Source organism: Polistes fuscatus, unplaced genomic scaffold, assembly GCF_010416935.1.
Source record: "Polistes fuscatus isolate 324 unplaced genomic scaffold, CU_Pfus_HIC Scaffold8, whole genome shotgun sequence".
In the NCBI taxonomy this organism is placed as follows: Eukaryota; Metazoa; Arthropoda; class Insecta; order Hymenoptera; family Vespidae; genus Polistes; species Polistes fuscatus.
Window position 1 is genome coordinate 5083648 of NW_025113162.1, and position 22950 is coordinate 5106597.

The following is a 22950-nucleotide window of genomic DNA, read 5'->3' on the forward strand; positions in this document are numbered from 1 at the left end:
AAGTGCGCTTGCACTTTGAATTTGTTATAGTAGTTATGGATTTTAAATAAAAATTTATTAGCAATTTAGCGCACTTATTCATTTTTGTTTGCTGTGGCCAACTACGTTGCTTTACTAAGAAATAAAAAAAATTCTTACATTTTCAATTATCAATAACTAATTAAATAAATTATTAAAAGAGTTAGCAATTATGGATTTTAAATTAGCAAATAGCTAGCAATTAAATGCATACATTTATTTTTTTTAGTTCTTGAGGTTTTATGTCAATTTTTTTGCGCTATCCGAGGGCGTTATCATCGCCGACAAAGGCGCTCAATGTATATCAACCATAAGAGAAATCTTCGACTTTCCTACATTGCCTACATGAAATTTAGCTCCCCTGGTGAGCATAGATGAGGCATTGTACAAAAACTATACATTAAAAAGTGAAATGAAGTATTTTCTTATTAAAAGTTAAGAAGATTATATGAGGAAATGCAACGTATTGTCTTATGAGATAAAAAAGATGTAACCTAAACGTTTAAGACTAGTGGTGACCTGATTAGAGTGGTCCACTGTTTTGACGCATACAGAAATGGCGGATACTATATTTATCATAAACTTAATCCTCTTGTTGACATTCAAATTATGCTCAGGTATGAGGTTATTTTCAATAATATTTATTTATGTTTCGTATTCTTTAACATACTTTTTTTAATCTACATATTTTAATGCAATAATTAAAATATCTATATCAATTTGTTTATAAGGTACTTGAATATGAAATCTTAACTTAATAGAAATTCGTTTTGTAAAGCAACATTTCTATAACAAGTGTATTAGCTAGAAAGTTTTTTTTAGAACTAACTAATAACTAATATAAATATTATTAATGAATAGGACAAAAGACAGCTTTAATGGACGATGATCCTCTACTTGACAGTAGAGAAGCACCTGAATCCCATGAACCTGTAGGACTTAACTTTGGAACTAATCCTATCAATCAGCGTCGTTTTAAATGTTTTACTTGCGATGAACCAGACTGCGCTCAGACCAAAATCTGTGATGATGCCATCACTGTAATATTTCTTTATGATTACATTTATATACAAACAGAAGTCGTTTGAAGTATTCCTACATGTATTATATATATTTTTATTTGTTAGTGTATGAAATCTAAAATACGAGATACAGATGGAAAGGAAAGCATTAGCAGAGGATGTGTAGCAGATGTCGATAAAATGCAATTTATTTGTAACAAACAGCAATCTTCTAAAGAAATAAAAATTGACAATGGCATAAAAAAGTATGTTAGCAGATCGCCTGGACGTGCGCATATTTTTGTTGAGTGCTGTCAAGGTGATCTTTGTAACAATGGTTCTTTTCCTATATTGCAAGATTATATAGATGGTAAGATATGTATATTATCGTTTGATTAAGTTCAATTGCAGAATCTACATTTATTATGTCTTATTAATCTATAGATGGAGAATCAGAATCGGACTATGTATTTAAATTGACAATGGCTATATTGGGGCCTATGCTAGGATTAGGGATTATTACCGGAGGTGTTCTTTTCTGCGTGATAGCTCGTAAAACTCGTAGGAAACGTCCCTTGGCTTCGAGGCACAAAAGATTAATTATAGATACGGAACTTGAACCGTCCATGTTACACTTTTCTTCTCCTTCATCTGTATCTAGTACAACTTATCATGCACATGAATTGCAAGCTACTGCAGCGGGTGATAGTACTCTTAAGGTATGCGTTATATAGTTTAACATGTATTCAATGTTAAAATTTTTTGTTATATATCATTTTATTAAAGGTATCATTTGTAATCATATAGGAATATTTGGATGGACGAAGTCTCACCAGTGGGTCTGGTTCAGGATTACCATTATTGGTACAACGCACACTTGCTAAGCAAGTAGCATTAGTCGAATGTCTTGGTAGTGGAGGTAATGGAGGATTTGGAGGTGAAGTGTGGAGAGGTATTTGGCATGGTGAAAATGTGGCTGTGAAAATTTACTTTTCTCGAGACGAAGCTGCATGGGCTAGAGAAACGGAAGTCTATTCTCAATTATTACCATCCAGACATGACAATATTTTAGGATATGTTGGAAGCGATATGACAAGTAGAGCTAGCTGTACTCAGTTATGGCTAGTAACACATTATCATCCACTTGGTTCGCTTTACGATCATTTGAGTCATTCGCCACATCCTTTAACGCATCATCAAACCTTGAATATTACGTTGAGCATAGCAAATGGTTTACTTTATTTACACACGGAAATTCATGGAACTAGAGGAAAACCGGCGATGTCCCATCGTAATCTTAAATCTAAAAATATCCTTGTTAAAACGAACGGCGGCTGTGTTATTGCGGACTTTTCATTAGCTGTAACTCAGGATCGACTTACTACAGACAGAGTGGATTTAAAACAAGGCGCTAAACGTTACATGAGTCCTGAAGTTATGGAACAAACGTAAGTTATTACTTGAAAGGTACAATATAAACGTTTATGTGTGTGAGCAAAATCTTGACTTCAAGTCCGATTTCAGAATAAACGTAGAATGTTTGGAGAGCTTCAGATGTGCGGATATCTATAGTTTGGGCCTTATATTGTGGGAAGTTTGTCGTAGATGTATAAGTAACGGAGTTGCTTTGGAATATGCTGCCCCTTATTCCGAATGGCTCTCGTACAGTAATCAAGAGCCCAGTATAGAAGAAATGCATAAATTGGTTTGCCTTGACCAACGTAGACCACCCTTACCAAACAGATGGCATTACGATGCAGTAAATACGATTATTTATATTATATTCATTATATTCAATTAATTTTATTTTATTTCTTTCTTTCTCTATATATAATGGACAAATATTTTTCAGACATTATCAGGAATAGGAAAACTAATGAGAGAATGTTGGCATTATAAGCCTGCTGCACGCTTACCTATTCTTCGAGTGAAAAAAACACTCATCAAATTAGCGGCCGCCGATTCTCGCGTTCATTTACCTCTCGACTGACCATTGTTTATTCGATCATATTCTATTTCTTATATACATATTTATTTTTACTATTATCATCATCATTATCATTATACTATCATATTATCACACGCATTGTAAAATCAGTCATCCTCGTTGTTGGATCATACATTATCGAAATATCATGAAAGGGTAAAAAAATATCGTTTATTGACATATCGTGATAAAACATTAACGTTTTCATTTAGTCTCGATTCTCTAATACGTTTGATCATATTCAGTGCATTATACTTGAGCATTAAACTCAAGTCAGCATGAATTTTTATACACTAAACTCGATTAAATTGTATAAATGTACAAATTTTAACATTTCCATAAAACGCGTTGATGTGTTACATTTATAGAAATAATTAACAAACAAAAAATAAGAAGAAAGAAAATATATATGTTGCCAGAGTTATAAGCCTAATTTCTGGATTAGATTCGATTTAGATTATTTCAATATTAATATATATATACACACACACATACATATATCATTTTTACGAATATTATTATTATTTATATAAGAAGTGTGCACTTAAATTAAGTATTTTTACTATAATCAATTTGTGAATTAATTTTAGTTTAATACTTTTTTTTTGTTCATATTTGTTTATTTTTTTTATAACATGTTTTGACATATAGAAAAAGATATTTTTTTCTGTGGCTATTATTCATAAAACGGTTATAAATAAGTTAGGCACTGTTAAATTTTTTTGAAATTATTCTAGAGTATAGTGTTCCTTTCACATCATGTCTTGAACGTAAGTCTTGAAAGAGAAGATCTTGAAAGTAGTTTTGTATTTGTATTTGTATTTTCCGTGCTACCTGGTAGATATTACTATCTTTGTTAACTCAAAATGAATTTGTAAATATTATCCTTTTAATTTTCACCTATGCCATGTCTTTTTTGTTTTTTTCTCTTTATTGTTTTTTCTTTTCCTTTAATAATATTTACAATATCATTAATTCTAAAATTAATCTTTTATTAAAATATTGTAAATAGAATGTAGACATTAATATCCATATCTGTTATTATTATACAATTAAAGAAAAGGTCACTGAATATCTCTGCCATTGCATGTTACTAATAAAAAAAAAATCTCTTAATGTGAACGAAAGAGAGAAAAAGAGAGAGAGAGTGAATGATGCGAGAGAACTCATTTTAGGACCAAAGATATTCTGTATAAAGTTACTAACTTGTGTGTCCATTAAAAACGCATCTCATCAAACATAGATATTGTTTGTCTTACAACTTTATCTTTTAACAAAAAATATTTTGAATCTTATGTTAATATATACAGTATTCCTCCCATACTACAAATTATCTTAATTTGAATTAATTTAAAAAAAAGAATAAATAAATTTTTCAACAAACATTTACATCTTTTTAATTACTTTATATAATATTATTTATATTTTATTAATAAGCAAGAATTAGATATATAAGAATTTGGTTTACATAGATAAAAATAAATTTCTTTATGTAAAACAAATAGAATGTAGTAAAAAATTAGTACTATAAATCAATGGCTACGTGTTTCATTCAAATTTCGTCACGTGGCAGGAAATACACATTTCCATAGTTAAAATAATTCCTATGATGTAAATCTATTATTAAATGTTGTATGTAGTTGTAGAAATAGCCGGTAGAGAGCACGATCGACGAAAATACTAATGGACCAATCAAAATAAATATTAGGAAAGCTATCTCTTTTACCCCATTGGTTAAACTTCCTAAAGCTTCTATCTATATAATATTTTTTACAAATTCATAGCATGTTTCTCATCTCTTTCTTATATTACATTGAAGACTTGGTAACGGGGAACAAACATAACCTTTTCTTTTTACGATTTGCGAGAGAACGGTATGTAATCTAACACGTGTTCATAATTATTATATTAAGAAAATAAATCAAATTTATGTATTTTAATAATATATTGTATATTTTCAACTATGTTACATAGAATTTATTAAAGCAAACATAATTTAATTCCTAGATAATAAGAAATACTTCAAATTTATTCAGCACGTGAGCACGATGTGCCTTCTAAGGTTTGCATCTCTCATCTTCTTTTTGGGTTTCAGTAATTCGTAAAGGAAGTAATCATGTCTATCAGACCAAACTATAGGCCGACGATTGTCAAAAAGAGGACAAAAAAGTTCATTAGGCATCAAAGTGACCGATATGATAAATTGAAGGTACTATAGACATTAATATTTCGGAAATTATATAATTAATAATTTGCAATAAATGATATTTAACATGTCTGAACAATTCAATAACATTTCCGTTTCAGAAGTATTTAAATTTGTTTCTTAGGCTAGAATTATTGCCTAATAGAAATAATTTCAATTATAATTATACTGTTTATTTGTTTTACATTTAATAATAAATAATTAAATAAAAAAAATTACAATATATAGAATAAAAGTATTTGGTTATAGAAGTTTAATGATAAATATTTTTTTGTAGCGTAACTGGCGTAAACCCAAGGGTATTGATAACAGAGTTCGTAGGCGTTTTAAGGGCCAATATTTAATGCCCAATATTGGTTACGGAAGCAACAAGAAGACCCGTCATATGCTTCCAACAGGTTTCCGTAAAGTTCTTGTACATAATGTCAAGGTAAATATAAGATAAAAAATTATAAAATGTGATTATTTTTATATCGATGACTTTAAACCACATTCCATAAGCAAACAAAATAATTTTATATGATACAAATGTTTGTTAATAATAAAAATTCATACACTTTTCTGACCGATGGAACATTTTGAAAATATTTTTTAGGAGTTAGAAGTACTGATGATGCAAAATCGCAAATTCTGCGCTGAAATTGCCCATGCTGTTAGCAGTAAAAAACGCAAGGCTATTGTCGAACGTGCCCAACAACTTTCGATTCGTGTCACGAATGCCAACGCACGCCTGCGTTCTGAAGAAAATGAATAAATATTTTTAACTCTTAATAAAATAAGATCTTTTCGCTATGTACTCGTATATCAATCAATCACCCTGTTTAACTCTAAACATACGTTTTTATATAAGGAACTAAAGAAAGACAATATTACATACAGCGATGTATAAACAAAATTTTGCAATCTTTTAATACATTGTTTTCATATGGCATATACACGTATTTATAATTATAAATAGTTACACGAATGAAATAGATTAATATTGTTTTACATTGCGAATATTTTTAAATCATTGGATTAAAGCTTATGCAAAAACGTTACGATTGCGGAAAGATAACAATAAAAAAAAATAAGAACAATTTCTAGATTTTTAAGTATATAATACAGAAATTCGATAGGCGCAATGCAAATTACGAAGAAGCCTTGATTAGCGCGATTAAAGCAACGTAAAAGAATAGACGATAAATATTACAAAGTATCAGGAACTACTGTGAATACAACGAATAAATGATTGCAGCTATGCGGTCAGAAATCTGCGGTTTTATTATTAACTATAATTACGGTTATGCGCTCGCATTAAAGCTTCCACAATAACCGTGCTTCCATTTCTACTTTTAAAAGATGCAATCAGGAACGTGGTGTATAAAACCCGGCGATGCTGTAACGTCGAGTTATTTTAGTTTTGAACACTAGAGGATTAGGACGATCTGCCAATGATTCGAAAGGTTTGTGTAGATATTATTACGAATAAAAAAAAAACAATTCCTTACGTCGGTGTGTTAAACATTTTTTTGTTGTTTTTAAATTGTGCCTTTTTTCGGCGAATAATTTAGTCAATTTAATCGTGTGTGTACGTTTCTGAAATTGTTCCTTGTTTCATAGGTATTATTATTAGCAATGATGCTGATAGGAATTCGAGGTGAACCTCAAGGACCTTCTTATCTTCCTCCCAGCGTGTCTCGTCCTCCTGGTACACCTGGCGGAACAGGACATCCAGATGAATGGGCTGGGGTAAGATCATTTATCAATTATAATTCGTACAATTTCTTTTTCAAAACAAATGATATTATTTTCTACATAATTATAATTACTTTTTGTATACAATTTTAGTCAAGAAATTTGATAATTCTTTAAATATAATATTTTAGTCAGTTTTCGCATGTTAATCTAGGATCAAATAATTGCTCAAATGTTTCATCTCACAATAATAAATCAAAATTATCAGTACAAAAAATCTCATATATTTTTACACAAACAAATTAACAATTTTTAATGCAATTTAATTTAATCGTTCATTGAAATTTTGTATATTTTTTTAATTAAAATTTTTAATTGTTTTTTTACGGCTTTTTTTAAGGATCCAGCAAATTACGAGTTTTCGTACGAAGTGCAGGATGCTGTTGCTGGTTTAGATTTTGGTCATCGTGAAAATCGAAAGGATCAGGAAGCAACTGGTACATATCACGTTCTTCTTCCCGATGGTAGAACACAAATAGTTGATTACGTTGCTGATAATGCTGGTTATCGACCAAATGTACGATACGAAGGAACAGCAACTTATCCAGCACCGTCACCATCTGCTGGTGGTGGTGGTGGGGATGATGGTTATAGATATTAAATAATATAAGTATGAGAGAGAGAAGACCGTGTTAAAATACTTCGAATTTTTTTCAATTAAACATTAATTTTTTATTGGTTGATACGTCGAATTGAAGTTTGTGGTATCACGTTGATGGTATCAGCAATTTAAAAAAAAATATTGTAAAAATTGATTACAAAAATGATTAGAAATTAACGTTATATCGAATGTATTGTTTACAAATTAAAATGTAGCGACTCGTGTATGTGTATAACATATTTTATATAACGTATGTACGTAATTGTACTCAGAATATATATATATAGATATAGTAAATATTCGGAGTCAAGAAGTTGCTACTAATTTCAAGGGATAGATATATTGATGAATGTTGAATATTGCGGTTATATGTATTTTCTCATTAAGAAAATGTCGATAGCTTATAATTAATAATAATAAAAATTAACATTTATTATATGTAGAGTTTATTATGAGTCATGTCTAACATTACGACAGAATTTTACGATCTAATAAACAAGAAAATGGAAACACCAAGATTATCGGAGATCACAAACGTTTTAGAATTTAAAGATGTTAGAAAAGAGAATCCATTATCTATGATGAAATTAGATAAGGTTTGATCAAATACATGATATAATCATCAATAATATAGAACTCGCACACATATTATATCAATCATTTAACTTATATCATGAGTTAATTAAATCTAATTAATTATGATCATTGTGTGTGTTAATTAAAATAAAATAAATTTAATTATTTTCCAAGATTGCCACGAGAAAAGTTCAAGATATGATCGAGGAAGCCTCCAAGAAGGCAAAGATTTTTCGTTACGACGATATCCTGGCATTTCGTCCTATCATAATAAAAGAATGCGATTTAGGCGTATCAGAAAATAAATGTTTCGTGAAAATGAAACAATATGCCGAAAAAATACCTACGCTTGGTCTCCTAGATGTTAGTCAAACAAAATTTATCTTTAAAATCTAGATTTTTAATTAAATTTGTTCTATTTAATAAATAAATCACCTATTATTCATAACATCGAAGTTATTAAAATTTATAGGATTGGGAGAAACGTATAAGAATGTTAGTAACATCTAAACTTCAAGAAAAATATAAAGACATTTTCGAAGAAGACATGAAAGAAGTGAAGAATCAATATTATCAAGCCATATACAATATGTCTGTTAATTCCGTGGTCGCTACAGAATGTCAAGAATCTTGTAATATTTTGGATTATACGCTTTCAGAATCATTTAAACTTCCCGATCCACCAGACTTTTCTACTATTTATCAAAAACGTCGCTACAACTTTGCTAAGAGATACTATTTTCCTCACAAATTTATGAGAAATATAGTGGCTAGAGCTTACACGGTATTCGGTGGTAATTCTATATGCGATTTTCGACGTTATAGAAAGATCGGTATTCTTGATTTAAACAGGTATTCTATCGTGTTTTCTTTTTTTACTACTTTTATATCTATTAAATCGGCTAATAAATTATTGTTGGAAGTTTAAATATTTTATTCAATAGTTTTATTTCCAACTCTGACACAATTTAACAGTATAGAATAAAGTTCACTTAAAAATTTCAATTTCATTGATACTAATGTAGCAAATTTTTTAAACGGCTTTAGTATTAATAGAGTCACAATTTTTTTGTAATAAATTAATATTGATTATTTAGATATAAAATATTGAAAGTTTCAACATTTTGTTATTTATCAAAGCAATTATTATTTTTGTTTCGTATTACAACAGACTTTTGGATTTGTTGGATGCAGATTTAAAGAGAGGTGCTCTTCTTATAACCAGTTCGTATTACGGTAGCGTGATTAGAAACCTTTCCCAATCACGTTACCTTTACGACGTTCCCATGGCCATGATCAATGATTTTTTTCGATGTGCTACAAATTTACTATCACTTCAAATAATGGCTTGCATGATGAATACCATAGAAGAATGGCTAACAGTATTGAACAATTGTTTTACAGCACCTTTATTAAAGGTATAAGTAATCGTAATAGTACATTGTTTCTCTTAATGTTTAATTTCGAAAGTATTTTGAATATTTTCCGACCGACAGCTGGAATTAAAATGCGAAAACAACGAATTATTCGTTCTCCCGTTGCTCAGTGAAATTTATCAATCATTTCAATTTATTATCGACGAAATTGCTAATGTTGCACAAGAATTACCAACTTTGGAATCTTGGATCGGTATGAAAACTGTTCACAAAGTAATCTCGGTCACGTTACCAAAGTGGTACTTGGATGAAGTACACAAAAGACTCGAAAAAATACTGACAAATTTATTTCAACCTGTTATCGATTACATCGAACAATTGCGTGAACAGTTTGGCCTTGCTTATGATATCAAAACTCGAAGAAAGATAATTGCTTACGTTGCTGAAGGACATACTTTCGAGGAATGCGTTGAGAGAGTTGAAGATTTTAATCGTTTAGTTAGAGAAATTAATGGATTGGTACGTAAATATGAGCATAGGATGCCCCATGTAAAAGAATATTGTGTTACGAATTGTTTTTTCACCGAAAAATAATATAATAAAATGTATTTATATTGTTCTCTCTATATTAAAAGATTTGGAATTTTCTAAAAATGTTTATAGAGATTAAATTTAGAAGAAAAAAAAAAAACAATTATTAACACTTTATGTGGGACAGCCTGCATATCTCGGTATTTATGTTTATTCAATAATGAAGATTCATTAGAGAGATCGTAATTCATATTTCTAGCCTAATACCGAACATTTTTTTATGGCAACAATACATCAAACAGACGGCAAAATTGCACTTATGTCTTATACTCAATATGGTCGTGAATTAATAATCGGCGAATTGGTAAAACGTCATAGAAATTATAATCTCGAAATATGTAACGTGTTCGAAACAATGAAGAAAAAAGCACTTAATGTACCTGAAACAACGAAGGAACTTCTCGAATTAGGTTCGTCATTTTTATCGAGTATTATGGGGCCCTAAAAAATTGTTTTCTATTTTCATTTAATTTATATATATAATTATTTTTGTGTTATATAGGTAAATACATGTTAGTAGCCGCAAGTACAACGATGGAAGAGATGAACCATAGGATTACATTATCATTAAACATGATGGCATCCTTGATCGGAATGACGAGTTTGAGCGTGGATCATGTTGATTTAAACAATATCACTGTCAATTGGTTGAAACGAATAAGACCAATTTTTGAACAGAGTAGCAGTATGTACGAACAAATGAAATTCGAATTGGAGGAAAATTTGCAAAGTAAAGTGTTGGCCTTGAATACGAAAGTTGAAAAGATGTTTCCAAGGTAAATTCTGTTTCTTTTTTTTTTTTTACACGTTTAGTATGATTCAATCATATTTAACACAGTCACTTGTAGATTAACGATCATGAACGATATGGATGACGCTAAACGCGTTATAGATTATATTGAAGATTTAAGAAAACTGATGAGAGGTTTGGATCGAATGGATGAACAAGCAGAATGGATTAACAGCGAAGAAGCTCTTTTTAATTTTCCACTTTCTGAATATCACTTAATTAACGAATTAAAGGATATTATAATGCCTTTTTACGAGATGATTTATCAAGCCTGCAAATGGCAAAGATTTCGGGATGTATGTTTGGATGGACCCTTCGAATATCTCGATGGATATGAAGTCGATGCCAAATGTAACGAGTTCTTTGCTAACTTTATCAAAATGAGCAAACAATACAGAACGAAAATCAAATTACAATTAGCGACGAATTATCCTTATAGGTTTTTCTTTTATCACTTCTTTTTTCTTTTATACTTTTGCAAAATTTCGAGATTTGTTTAAAATTTTAATTGGTGTATCAGTTTTAAAGGTTTGATTGAAGATCCAGATCCTTTTCAACAACCGGCTCCTATAAAACTTGCGTATCAAATTAACGAAGATATCAAATGGTTCAAAGTAATTAAAAAGAAAAATATATATAATAATATTATATACTATCTCACACAATAATCATTAAATAAAATAAATAATATTCTTAGGTATACGTTCCACTTGTGACAGTTTTCTGTAATCCCGCGCTTCGACAACATCATTGGGATGAAATGTCAATCATCGCAGGTTTTGATCTTACACCAAATGCTGGGACAACTTTACGAAAAATGATATTCATGGATTTGTTAGAAGACTTAGAAAAGTAATATTTATTATTAATAATTAATTATTTCAATCAATTATGTTTATTTTTCATGTCAATGTTTATCTATAAGAGACTTTAATTAGTAATTAATATTTAATATATAAATAATATTTAGGAAAATTTGTAAAATAATAATTTAAATTTGATTTAATTTTTTTTTTTAAGATACGAGTTAATAAGCGTCAGTGCATCGAAAGAATTGAGTCTTGAGCAAGCTTTTCATAAAATATTAAAAGAATGGGACGACGTTTTTTTCGAAACAATGCTGTATAAAGATTCTGGAGTTGAAATATTGACCCAGTTAGATGACATACAAACACTCCTAGAAGAACACATTGTAAAAATACAAACCATGCGTGGTTCAGCGTTTGTAAAACAAATTAAAAATGAAGTAGAAGATTTTTATCAGAAATTACTTCGTATACGGGATACTATTGAAGAATGGACAAAGGTTTGTTCATTATTGATTATAAATTTTTACTATGCGTCTTTTTAATATTTGTAACAATTATAGGTTCAAGTGCAATGGATGTACTTGTTACCAATATTTTCGAGCAAAGATATTGTTGCCCAATTACCCGAAGAAAATGTACTATTTGTTCAAGTCGATGGTATTTTTCGGAATGCCATGCAAGCTGTTAAAAGAGATCACCGTGTCAGGGAAACTGCTGGGAGTGTAAATTATTTAAATATTATTTTTCTTTAACGACAAACCGAAAAAGTTGTTATATTTATTCGTGAAAAATAATGTTGTTTTTCAATCAATTAATCATTGGTTTAAGTTGTTGTAAAATTAATCGTTAAACTATTTTTATAATCACATTGGTTTATTTCTGATTTATTTTCGTAAATCATATAACATAATACAAGTTCTTTGTGTAATAACTAAAAATGCTAAAAACTTTCTATTTTTTTTATTAGGTCGGTTTATTAGAAGTTATGAGAGAAGCTAATAGTTTGATGGAAACGGTTAACGATGGTATATATAATTATCTAGAGAAAAAAAGACTCTTCTTTCCACGTTTCTTCTTCCTGAGTAACGACGATATGCTTGAAATTCTATCAGAAACGAAGGACCCACTTCGAGTACAGCCTCATTTGAAAAAATGTTTTGAAGGAATTAGCAGGCTCGGGTGGGTTTTCATTTACGTAATTTGTTATGAAAAGTCTTGGCTTCTCTATAATTAGATTTTTTTCATTTTGATCGATAATGATTACCTCATAGATTTAATGAGACCTTGGAAATTTATTCTATGATCAGCGATGAAAAGGAAGAGATAATGTTGCAAAACTATATCTCAACGGAAGCTGCACGTGGTTGCGTAGAAAAATGGCTGATCCAGGTAATATTTCAATAATTTCTCTCAATAATTGATTTTATTTATTATATATAAATCGTAATAATTAAAAAAAAAAAATTCATATATAAATAATTGACAGGTAGAAGAATACATGATAAAATCGATAAGACACGAAATGCTTTTGAGTTATTTGGATTACGATACAAACGAGCGTGTTGTATGGGTCCAAATTTGGCCTGGCATGATCGTACTTTGTGTTGCTCAAATTTATTGGTCTATGGAAGTCCAAAGTAGTTTATTGACACTTATACCATCAACTATGGAAGCACTTTATGAAAAATTGCAATTACAAATTCTTGACATGGTTAACCTGGTAAAAGGTGTTGATACAATTTTTGAAGAATTAATCAATACCACGTCTAGATATAATTTTGTAATAACAAACGATTTTAGGTAAATTAACAAAACAGAATCGTATCACATTGAATGCTCTTATCACGATCGATGTTCACGCTATGGACATAGTTAAAATGCTCGTTGATAAACAAATTATGAACGAGAAAGACTTCGAGTGGTTAGCTCAGCTTCGTTATTATTGGGAAGATGATGTATTTGTTAGAATAATACATGCTACTATACCGTATGCTTATGAGTATATTGGAAATACATCACGTCTTGTGATCACACCGTTAACTGACAGGTAAATTATAATAATTTTATTCTGTTTTTGGAAAGTTCGTAACGATTTATATTTTTTAATGTACATACGTTTATATCAAAATCAGCACGAACTTTCTGAGTAATCGAATATTTACGTTAAGTGATACAATAATTTTCAACAATATGATATTGTTTTAACAGGTGTTATCGTACTTTGATAGGTGCATATACTTTGCATTTAAATGGAGCACCCGAAGGTCCTGCGGGTACTGGAAAAACCGAAACAGTGAAGGACCTTAGTAGAGCTCTCGCTGTACAGTGTATTGTTTTTAATTGTTCGGAAGGCCTTGATTACAAAAATATGGGAAAATTTTTCAAAGGTTTAGCAGCCTGTGGCGCTTGGTCGTGTTTCGACGAATTTAATCGAATCGAATTGGAAGTTTTATCAGTGGTAGCACAACAAATCCTTTCTATAGTTCAAGCGGTACGCGCGAATTTAGAAAAATTCGTTTTCGAGGGAACGGAATTACAATTGAATCCTGCCGTTTATATTTGTATCACGATGAATCCTGGATACGCCGGTCGTTCGGAATTACCAGATAATTTAAAAGTTCTCTTCAGAACTGTGGCAATGATGGTGCCGGATTATGCGATGATAGCTGAAATTTTTCTTTACTCGTCGGGGTTTAATACGGCTCGTGCGTTGTCAACTAAGATCGTAGCAACTTATAAATTATGTTCGGAACAATTATCGACTCAATCCCATTACGATTACGGTATGCGTGCAGTGAAAAGTGTTTTAACGGCAGCACAAAATATCAAATTGAAGTTTCCCGACGAGGACGAAGCGATACTTCTACTTCGTTCAATTATCGATGTCAATCTACCCAAATTTTTGGCTCATGACATACCATTGTTTCAAGGAATAGTATCTGATCTTTTTCCAGGATTAACTTTGCCAGCTCCAAGTTATGATGTATTATTGGCAGCAGTTCATGAAGTCGCTAAGAAGAGAAATTTACAAGCGGTTGATACTTTTCTATTAAAAATCATCCAAACATACGAGATGATGATCGTTCGACATGGTTTTATGTTAGTTGGTGAACCCTTTGGTGGAAAGACATCTGTTCTTCATACCTTGGCTGATGCGTTAACTTTGATGCATGATTGGAAGGATGAAAATGGTGCCGTAACAAAATACTTTACGATCAATCCTAAGTCTATAACATTGGAACAATTGTATGGACATTTCGATCCAGTATCCTCCGAGTGGTCAGACGGTGTATGTGCAGTTGCATTTAGAGAATATTCTATGGAAGAAACTGATCATAGGAAGTGGATTATTTTCGATGGTCCTGTCGATGCCCTTTGGATTGAGAATCTCAATACTGTGCTGGATGATAATAAAAAATTGTGCCTTACATCTGGCGAAGTAATGCAAATGTCAAACGTGATGTCGATGATATTCGAAGTAATGGATTTGGTCCATGCATCTCCTGCAACAGTGTCACGTTGTGGAATGATTTATGTCGAACCTCGTGTACTCGGTTGGCAGCCGTTTATCGATTCGTGGATAGCACGTTTGAATCCACAATGGAAAGAGGGTCATGAAGATTTAATAAACGAGCTTTTCCAATGGTTGCTAGATCCTTGCTTGGAGTTCATTCGTAAGACGTGTCATATGTATTTAAATGTTGGCCAAATTCATCAGGTTGTATCGACCTTAAATCTCATAGAGATGTTCATGGAAACTGCAGTGGCAGATAATCCAAAAGTTTATGGTACATATATCGTACCATGGTTACAAGCTGCTATGTTATTAGGTTTGGTTTGGGGAGCCGGTGGTACTTTGGATTTTGATTCTCGATGCAAATTTAATGCGTTTTATTTAACATTTTGGACAAATGAAAACAAAGACTACCCCATGCCCGAGAGTATCGAGGAATCATTAATTTCAATACCAGTAGACGAACTTATTCATGATCATTTTTACACGTTTAAAGGTAGAGGATCATGGAGACGTCTTGCCGATTTATGTAAATCGGAACGATACGATGATACCCAATCTATTAGTAACATTATGATACCCACCATAGATACGGTTAAGTATCAGTTATTATTCTTGATGCATATCAAACATCGCAAACGATTTTTAATACAGGGAGGTACTGGTACTGGTAAAAGTTTCTACATTAAGGACTTGCTGATGAACAAATTGGAAGAATCGAAATATTTACCTAATTTTATCGTCTTTACACCGAACACAACAGCTTGGACTACTCAAGAATTAGTATTAACTAAGTTATATAAAAGACAGAGAAACCAATTTGGTCCATTACCAGGTACACAGTGTATAGTATTCATCGACGAAGTTAACATGCCAGCTAAAGAAACTTTTGGTTCTCAATCAGCAATCGAATTGCTTCGTCAATTCTTCGATCATGGTAGCTGGTACGATCTAAAAAAGCCTGAAAAAATCTGGATTCTCGATACGATGTTTATTTGTGCTATGGCACCGCCCGGTGGTAGTAGACAAGAAATTTATCAAAGATTCCTCCGTCACTTCAATCTGTATTCCATCAGCAAATTCTCGACGGAAAGCGTTACCCGAATTTTCACGAGTATAGCCTTTATCGGACTCAAACGAAACGGCTTCACGACATCAATTATTCCGATAATAAACGAATTCGTGAATGCCACTATGGTGATATACAAAGCAATTAGCAAGGAATTCAGACCAACTCCGGCTAAACCACATTATTCGTTTAACCTTCGTGACTTCACCCGAGTAATATTAGGTTTCACTTTGATAAAAAAAGAAAGTGCCGAGACGAAAAATGATTTAACCAAATTATGGGTTCACGAAATCTTAAGAGTATTTGGTGATCGTTTGGTAGAAGCAACGGATCATCGTTGGTTATTCCACAAAATAAAAGATACCACACAAAGTGTATTAAAAGAATCATTCGATACGACATTCAATCATCTGCCAAAATTTCAGGACAACTTAACGGAAGAGAGTTTTCGAAGTTTGATCTACGGTAATTTTATGAATATGGAAGTATTAGCGGATGAACGTCTTTACGAGGAGATACTTTCGATAACAGAATATAGAGAAGTAGCTCTAGCTTATCTCGAAGAATACAACAATACTCATAGGAAAAAAATCGACATAGTGATGTTCCGTTATGCTTTGGAACACTTGGCAAGAATTTGTCGCGTACTTGCCATTTCTAACAGCAGTTTATTAATGATTGGTGTCAGTGGTTCCGGACGACAATCCTTAACAAAATTAGCATCTAACATGGCTGGACATGGACTTTTTCAACCAGAAATTGGTAGTGCGTATGGGCTGAACGAATGGAGGGAAGACATTAAAAAGGTGTTGAAGAATTCCGGCGGAGTTGGTAAAAATTTTGTCTTTCTATTTACTGAAGGACAGATCAAGGAAGAAGCTTTTCTCGCTGATATAGATAGTCTTCTTAATATCGGAGAAGTACCTAATCTTTTCACAATTGAAGAAAGACAAGAGATCATAGAGATGTGCCGATTAGATGCTCAAGGTGGTAATCGTAATTTAGACATATCCGTGCTCGCTGTATTAGCATTTTTTATTAATCGTTGCAAAGAGATGCTACACATAATGTTATGCTTCAGTCCAATCGGTGATACTTTCAGAATAAGACTAAGACTTTATCCGAGTCTAGTAAATTGTTGTACCATCGATTGGTTCGAAGTATGGCCCGAGGATGCACTCGAACAAATAGCACTTCACAATGTAGCAAATATCAACGTCAACGAGGACGTTAAAGTTAACGCCGTTATTGCTTGTAAATATTTTCATAATTGTGCTAAGGATATCAGTGATCATTTCTATAAATCATCTGGTAGAATAACTTACATTACTACAGCAAGTTTTCTTGATCTTATGCGTACTTACGTCGAATTAATTGGTGAGAAACAAGAAGAACTCACCTTGGCAAGGTATCGTCAATATATTACATGATTTTTGTTATATAATTTCATCAATTTGTTATTACTTTTGTTTCACAATATTCAGGGATCGATATCTCAATGGTTTGAACAAGTTAGAATATGCTGCCGAACAGATTCAACGTATGAGAGAGGTTCTTTCGGAATTAAGACCGCAACTCGAATTGTCCGCAAAAGTAACCACAGAAACTATGAAGCAAATAGAAACGGAGAATGTGAGTGTTGAGAAAGCAACGATTTTGGTCAAGAGAGACGAAGATGCAGCCAATGTTCAAGCCAAAATTGCAGAGAACTTAAAGTTGGAATGTGAGGCTGATTTGGCTCAAGCCCTTCCTGCTTTGGACGAAGCAATAGGTTATAATATTTTCATTTCATAGTTTAATCATCATCATCGTTCATTATAACAATCATTTGCACTGACTGATGATGATATATATGTTCTATGAAATGCAGCTGCATTAAATACTCTTAAACCTGCTGATATCTCGGTTGTAAAGACGATGACAAGTCCTCCAGAAGGAGTGAAATTAGTAATGGCTGCAGTGTGCGTTATGATGGGAATACCTCCAGTTAAAGTCGATGATCCAATTACTGGCCGTAAGATTTTTGATTATTGGATACCCAGTAAACGTTTCTTAGGTGATATGAAGTTTCTCGATACTTTGCGTCAATATGACAAAGACAATATACCAACTCATATAATGGATGTAAGATATCAAGATATAGTAAAAAAAAGTTGAAAATTGAAACTACAGTTTTTGTGTTAATACAGGAGATTAAGAAGACATATATGACGGATAAAAATTTCGAGCCAAGAATTATAGCCAAAGCATCATCGGCTGCTGAGGGTCTTTGCAAATGGGTTCGTGCAATGGTATTGTATGACGAAGTAATCAAAGAAGTTGCACCGAAAAAAGCCAAATTGGCAGCTGCACAAACAGAATACGAAAAGATCATGGCGTTCTTGAACGAAAGACGTCAAATGCTTGCAGATTTGACCGAAAAACTTGCTTATCTAAACGAAAGATTGCAAACTACGCTCACAAAGAAGCTCGAAATGGAAAACGAAGTAATTAATTAACGTTCTCATTATTAATACGATAATTCACGATGATAATTTCATCCGTCAGGTTACCAATTGTAGAAACAAACTCGTCCGTGCCGAAAAACTGATCGATGGTTTAGGAGGGGAAAAAGATCGTTGGTTAGCTGCAGCTGCTAATTTGAAAACATCTTACGACACTCTTCCAGGAGATATTTTAATTTCCTGCGGAGTTATCGCTTATCTCGGCCCGTTCACGGCTAGTTATCGAATGGAGAATATAGATAAGTGGAAAACATTTGTACAAAACTTGAACATACCCTGCTCGCTTGGATACAATTTCGTGGAAATATTAGGAACCGAGATAAAAATTAATTCGTGGAATATATTCGGTTTACCGCGAGATCCATTTTCTATAGAAAATGCGATCATCATGGATAATTCTAAGAGATGGAGTTTATTCATAGATCCACAGAGTCAAGCAAACAAGTGGATTCGTCATATGGAAAAACAGAGCGAATTGGAGATTATCAAAGTAACGGATAAAAATTATATGAATATCATTGAGCAAGCTGTTCAATATGGTAGGGTTTTTCTGTTTAAATTGTTTTCATTTATATCGATATGTTTTTAAAATAGTATTATGTTTTTTTAGGAAAGCCAGTTTTAATAGAAAATATTTTAGAAGATCTCCCAGCACCTCTTGATCCAATTCTCATGAAAAACATTTATAATATTGCAGGAATATGGCATATTACTTTAGGAGAAACTGCCATTGAATATGATTTACGTTTTAGATTATACATCACTACGAAATTACGAAATCCGCATTATCTTCCAGACGTTTTTAATAAAATCACTTTGATTAATTTTGCTTTGACGATCGAGGGATTGGAAGATCAATTATTAGAAATTGTTGTAGCGAAAGAGAGACCAGATTTGCAAGAAAAACGAGAATACTTGATAATCGAAAGTGCTGCGAATAAGAGAGCCTTGAAACAGGTCGAGGATAATATTCTTAAAACATTATCGATAGCTGGCGGTGGTATTTTAGAAGACGAAGAAGCGATCGAAATTTTGGACTCGTCTAAAATTCTTTCGATTGATATACTTAAGAAACAGGATGCCGCGAAAAAGACGGAAAAATCTATCGAAGTTTTTCGTCAAAGTTATCAACCTATCGCGAAATATAGCTCAGCTCTTTATTATACCATTACAGATTTACCAAACATAGATCCTATGTACGAGTTTTCATTGCAATGGTTTATCAATCTTTACGTTGTCTCCATCGATTTGGCAAACAAAAGTAAAGTCTTAGAACGTAGACTTGGATTTTTGAAAAATACATTCACTTATCATTTATATCAAAATGTTTGTAGATCATTATTCGAGAAGGACAAGGTTAATATAAATGTAGTTGTATTCTTTTTAAAATGCATAAACACGTATATTATAATATACGTTCGATTATTTTTGTCAGATATTATATTCGTTTGTATTGTACTCAACGATTCTACTGGCAAGTAATCAAATAGATAAACAAGAGTTTCTATTTTTCTTATCTGGTGGTATGGCATTGAAAAAAGTAACACAGAATCCAGCACCAGATTGGCTTTCAGATAAATCTTGGGCTGAAATAGATAGAATAGATACTTTGCCAAGTTTCGGAAATTTTTCACAAAATTTTATCAAGAATTTAACCGAATGGAAAATATATTACGATCTATTAAATCCTGAAAAAGAATCTTTACCAGAACCATGGGAAAACGCATTGACTTATTTTCAAAAATTGATTGTTATGAGAATGATCAGACCTGACAAAATTATTATTGCAGTATTTATATATTTATATTTATATTTAAAACGATTACTCTTTTTTAACTATAGTATCATGCATATTAATGATAATTAATATTCTTTCTCATCAGATACGGGAATTCGTTAAGGATGGATTGGGAATTAAATTTGTAACTCCACCACCATTTGATATCTCCAAATCTTATATGGATTCAACTTGTACAGTTCCACTAATTTTTATTCTATCAACTGGTTCCGATCCGATGGGAGCCTTGACCAATTTTGCCGATAGTATGGATTATCTATCGAAATTTTCTACTATCTCATTGGGTCAAGGACAGGGTCCAATAGCACAAAAATTAATTACCGAAGCTCAACGCGAAGGTTTATGGGTCTGCTTACAAAACTGTCACTTAGCTGTATCTTGGATGCCTGTGCTTGAAAAAATTTGTGAGGGTTTCAATCTGACAAATACTCATACTAAATTTCGTCTTTGGTTGACAAGTTATCCCTCCGATAAGTTTCCCATAACAGTTTTACAAAATGGTTTAAAAATGACGAATGAACCACCGACTGGTCTTCAACAAAATATTATGAAGTTAGTTATGATCTCTAGAAATGAAAAAAAAAAAATAATCAAGTTAATCATTTATTTATTTCTAATTTTCAGATGTTATTTATCCGAAGCTGCCAAAGAACCAGATTTTTTCCATACATCGACTCAAAAGAAAAGAAATTACTCAAAATTGTTATACGCTTTATGCTTCTTTCATGCACTCATCCAAGAACGTAGAAATTATGGACCTCAAGGATGGAATATTAAATACGGTACACATTGAAAATATTTCATTGTTGATATCGAAAAAGTTTAATCGTGATTTTGTTTACAGGCTTTGATGATTCTGATCTACAAATATCGGTGCAGCAGCTTCAATTTTATATCGACGATTACGAACAGGTTCCATTTAAAGCAATCATTTATCTTACGGGTGAATGCAACTACGGCGGAAGAGTTACAGATGAGAGAGATCGTAGATGTTTAAATACTATTTTAGATGATTTTTACAATCCTTATGTAATCACAAATATCAATTATTCATTCGCTGATATTGGTCCGGAATACATGTTACCTAAAAAGTAATTAAACGTATAAGATAACCGTACCCCGTGATGTTTAAATACTATTTGTATGTATAAACAATTGTTTTAGACACGAATATAAAGATTATATTGAACAAATAGAAGGAATTCCTGTTATCACACCGCCGGAAGTGTTCGGATTGCACATGAATGCAGGAATAACTCGCGATCTTGAAAGTTCAAAAAATTTTTTCGATTCTATGATGTTAATTCAAGGAACCGTCACTGTTGGTGACATTATGAAACAGGATGAATTATTGTTGCTTATGAAAGAAAATATTTATAGTAAATTACCAGATCTGTTTGACATAGAAGAGGCTCAAAAATTATATCCAACGATGTATATGGAATCTATGAACACCGTATTGATACAAGAAATGGAAAGATACAATATACTTTTAACTGAAATGAGAAATTCATTGGTATTGTTAGAAAGAGCTATAAAAGGTCATATAGTGATGACCGCAGATTTAGAGGTATATTATCACTCCATAGAAATTTCTTCCTATTATTAAATCATCCAACAGTGACATATTAAAAATATTTTTCGTTTCTATAGATTTTAGGCGCACACATAATTAATAATAAAGTTCCACCTTCCTGGATTAGAGCAAGTGCTTATCCAACATTAAAACCATTGTCCAGTTTTATCGACGATTTCTTAAAACGTTTAGATTTTTTTAAAACATGGTTAATAGAAGGAAAACCAAAGACTTTCTGGATATCCGGATTTTCATTCGTTCATGCATTCTTAACGGCTGCGGCACAAAATTTCGCGAGGAAATATAAAATACCGATTGATAAAATCAATTTTGATTTTCAAGTAATACCTTCGTTTTTAAATTTGTCATAATGTTATTAAATTTATTATATAATATTTATTTGTTAGGTAATGCCATCATACAAATTAGATGAATCTCCAATAGACGGAGTATATGTTTACGGTATGTATTTAGTTGGTGCAAGGTGGGATATGAAAAATATGTTACTTGCTGAAAGTTTTCCAAAAGTACTTTGGGAATCTATGCCAATAGTATGGTTCAAACCATCCGAAATGATTAATATAATTATTGGAGGACGGTACGAATGTCCCTTGTACATAACGTCTGCTCGGTTTGGAGTGCTAAAAACCACAGGTCATTCTACTAATTATGTATTATCTATACTTCTCGACACCAATAAGGCTGTCAGTCATTGGATTAAAAGAGGTCTAGCTTTATTGTGTCAGCTTGATAATTAAACACCTTCTATATTATTTTATATCGTAAGGAGAGAATTA

The 22950-nt window shown here is 31.8% G+C and overlaps 4 protein-coding genes and 1 long non-coding RNA gene across 5 annotated transcripts; 4 read left to right on the plus strand and 1 right to left on the minus strand.

The window, feature by feature from the left end:
* Positions 1–315: 315 nt before the first annotated feature.
* Positions 316–3388, plus strand: LOC122524858 (activin receptor type-1-like). The gene is made up of 7 exons (XM_043647345.1): positions 316–635; positions 880–1058; positions 1146–1389; positions 1464–1738; positions 1827–2467; positions 2544–2778; positions 2872–3388. Exons 1-7 carry the CDS (start codon positions 575–577, stop codon positions 3007–3009), a joined length of 1773 nt encoding a protein of 590 aa, XP_043503280.1. The 5' UTR covers positions 316–574; the 3' UTR covers positions 3010–3388.
* Positions 3389–4789: 1401 nt separating this feature from the next.
* LOC122524780 (60S ribosomal protein L32) lies at positions 4790–6004 on the plus strand. The gene is made up of 4 exons (XM_043647212.1): positions 4790–4880; positions 5102–5215; positions 5490–5642; positions 5808–6004. Exons 2-4 carry the CDS (start codon positions 5123–5125, stop codon positions 5964–5966), a joined length of 405 nt encoding a protein of 134 aa, XP_043503147.1. The 5' UTR covers positions 4790–4880; positions 5102–5122; the 3' UTR covers positions 5967–6004.
* Positions 6005–6449: 445 nt separating this feature from the next.
* Positions 6450–7475, minus strand: LOC122524783. Its single transcript, XR_006305621.1, has 2 exons — positions 7317–7475; positions 6450–6908 (listed from the first exon to the last, which is right to left on the minus strand). It is a non-coding gene; the product is annotated as an uncharacterized LOC122524783 (long non-coding RNA).
* LOC122524782 (pro-resilin-like) lies at positions 6570–8252 on the plus strand. The gene is made up of 3 exons (XM_043647213.1): positions 6570–6657; positions 6815–6943; positions 7290–8252. Exons 1-3 carry the CDS (start codon positions 6646–6648, stop codon positions 7548–7550), a joined length of 402 nt encoding a protein of 133 aa, XP_043503148.1. The 5' UTR covers positions 6570–6645; the 3' UTR covers positions 7551–8252.
* LOC122524950 (dynein axonemal heavy chain 12-like) lies at positions 8009–22914 on the plus strand. Its single transcript, XM_043647470.1, has 29 exons — positions 8009–8146; positions 8301–8489; positions 8599–8978; positions 9298–9544; positions 9623–10021; positions 10293–10503; positions 10596–10869; positions 10942–11322; positions 11404–11497; positions 11581–11735; positions 11904–12189; positions 12253–12414; positions 12660–12871; positions 12964–13081; positions 13179–13419; positions 13493–13739; positions 13901–17683; positions 17760–18046; positions 18146–18399; positions 18465–18761; positions 18823–19318; positions 19390–20135; positions 20215–20568; positions 20663–21129; positions 21202–21359; positions 21422–21668; positions 21742–22147; positions 22231–22494; positions 22561–22914. The coding sequence occupies exons 1-29, from the start codon at positions 8009–8011 to the stop codon at positions 22909–22911; spliced, it is 11844 nt and encodes a 3947-aa protein (XP_043503405.1). The 3' UTR covers positions 22912–22914.
* The last annotated feature ends 36 nt before the right edge of the window (positions 22915–22950 follow it).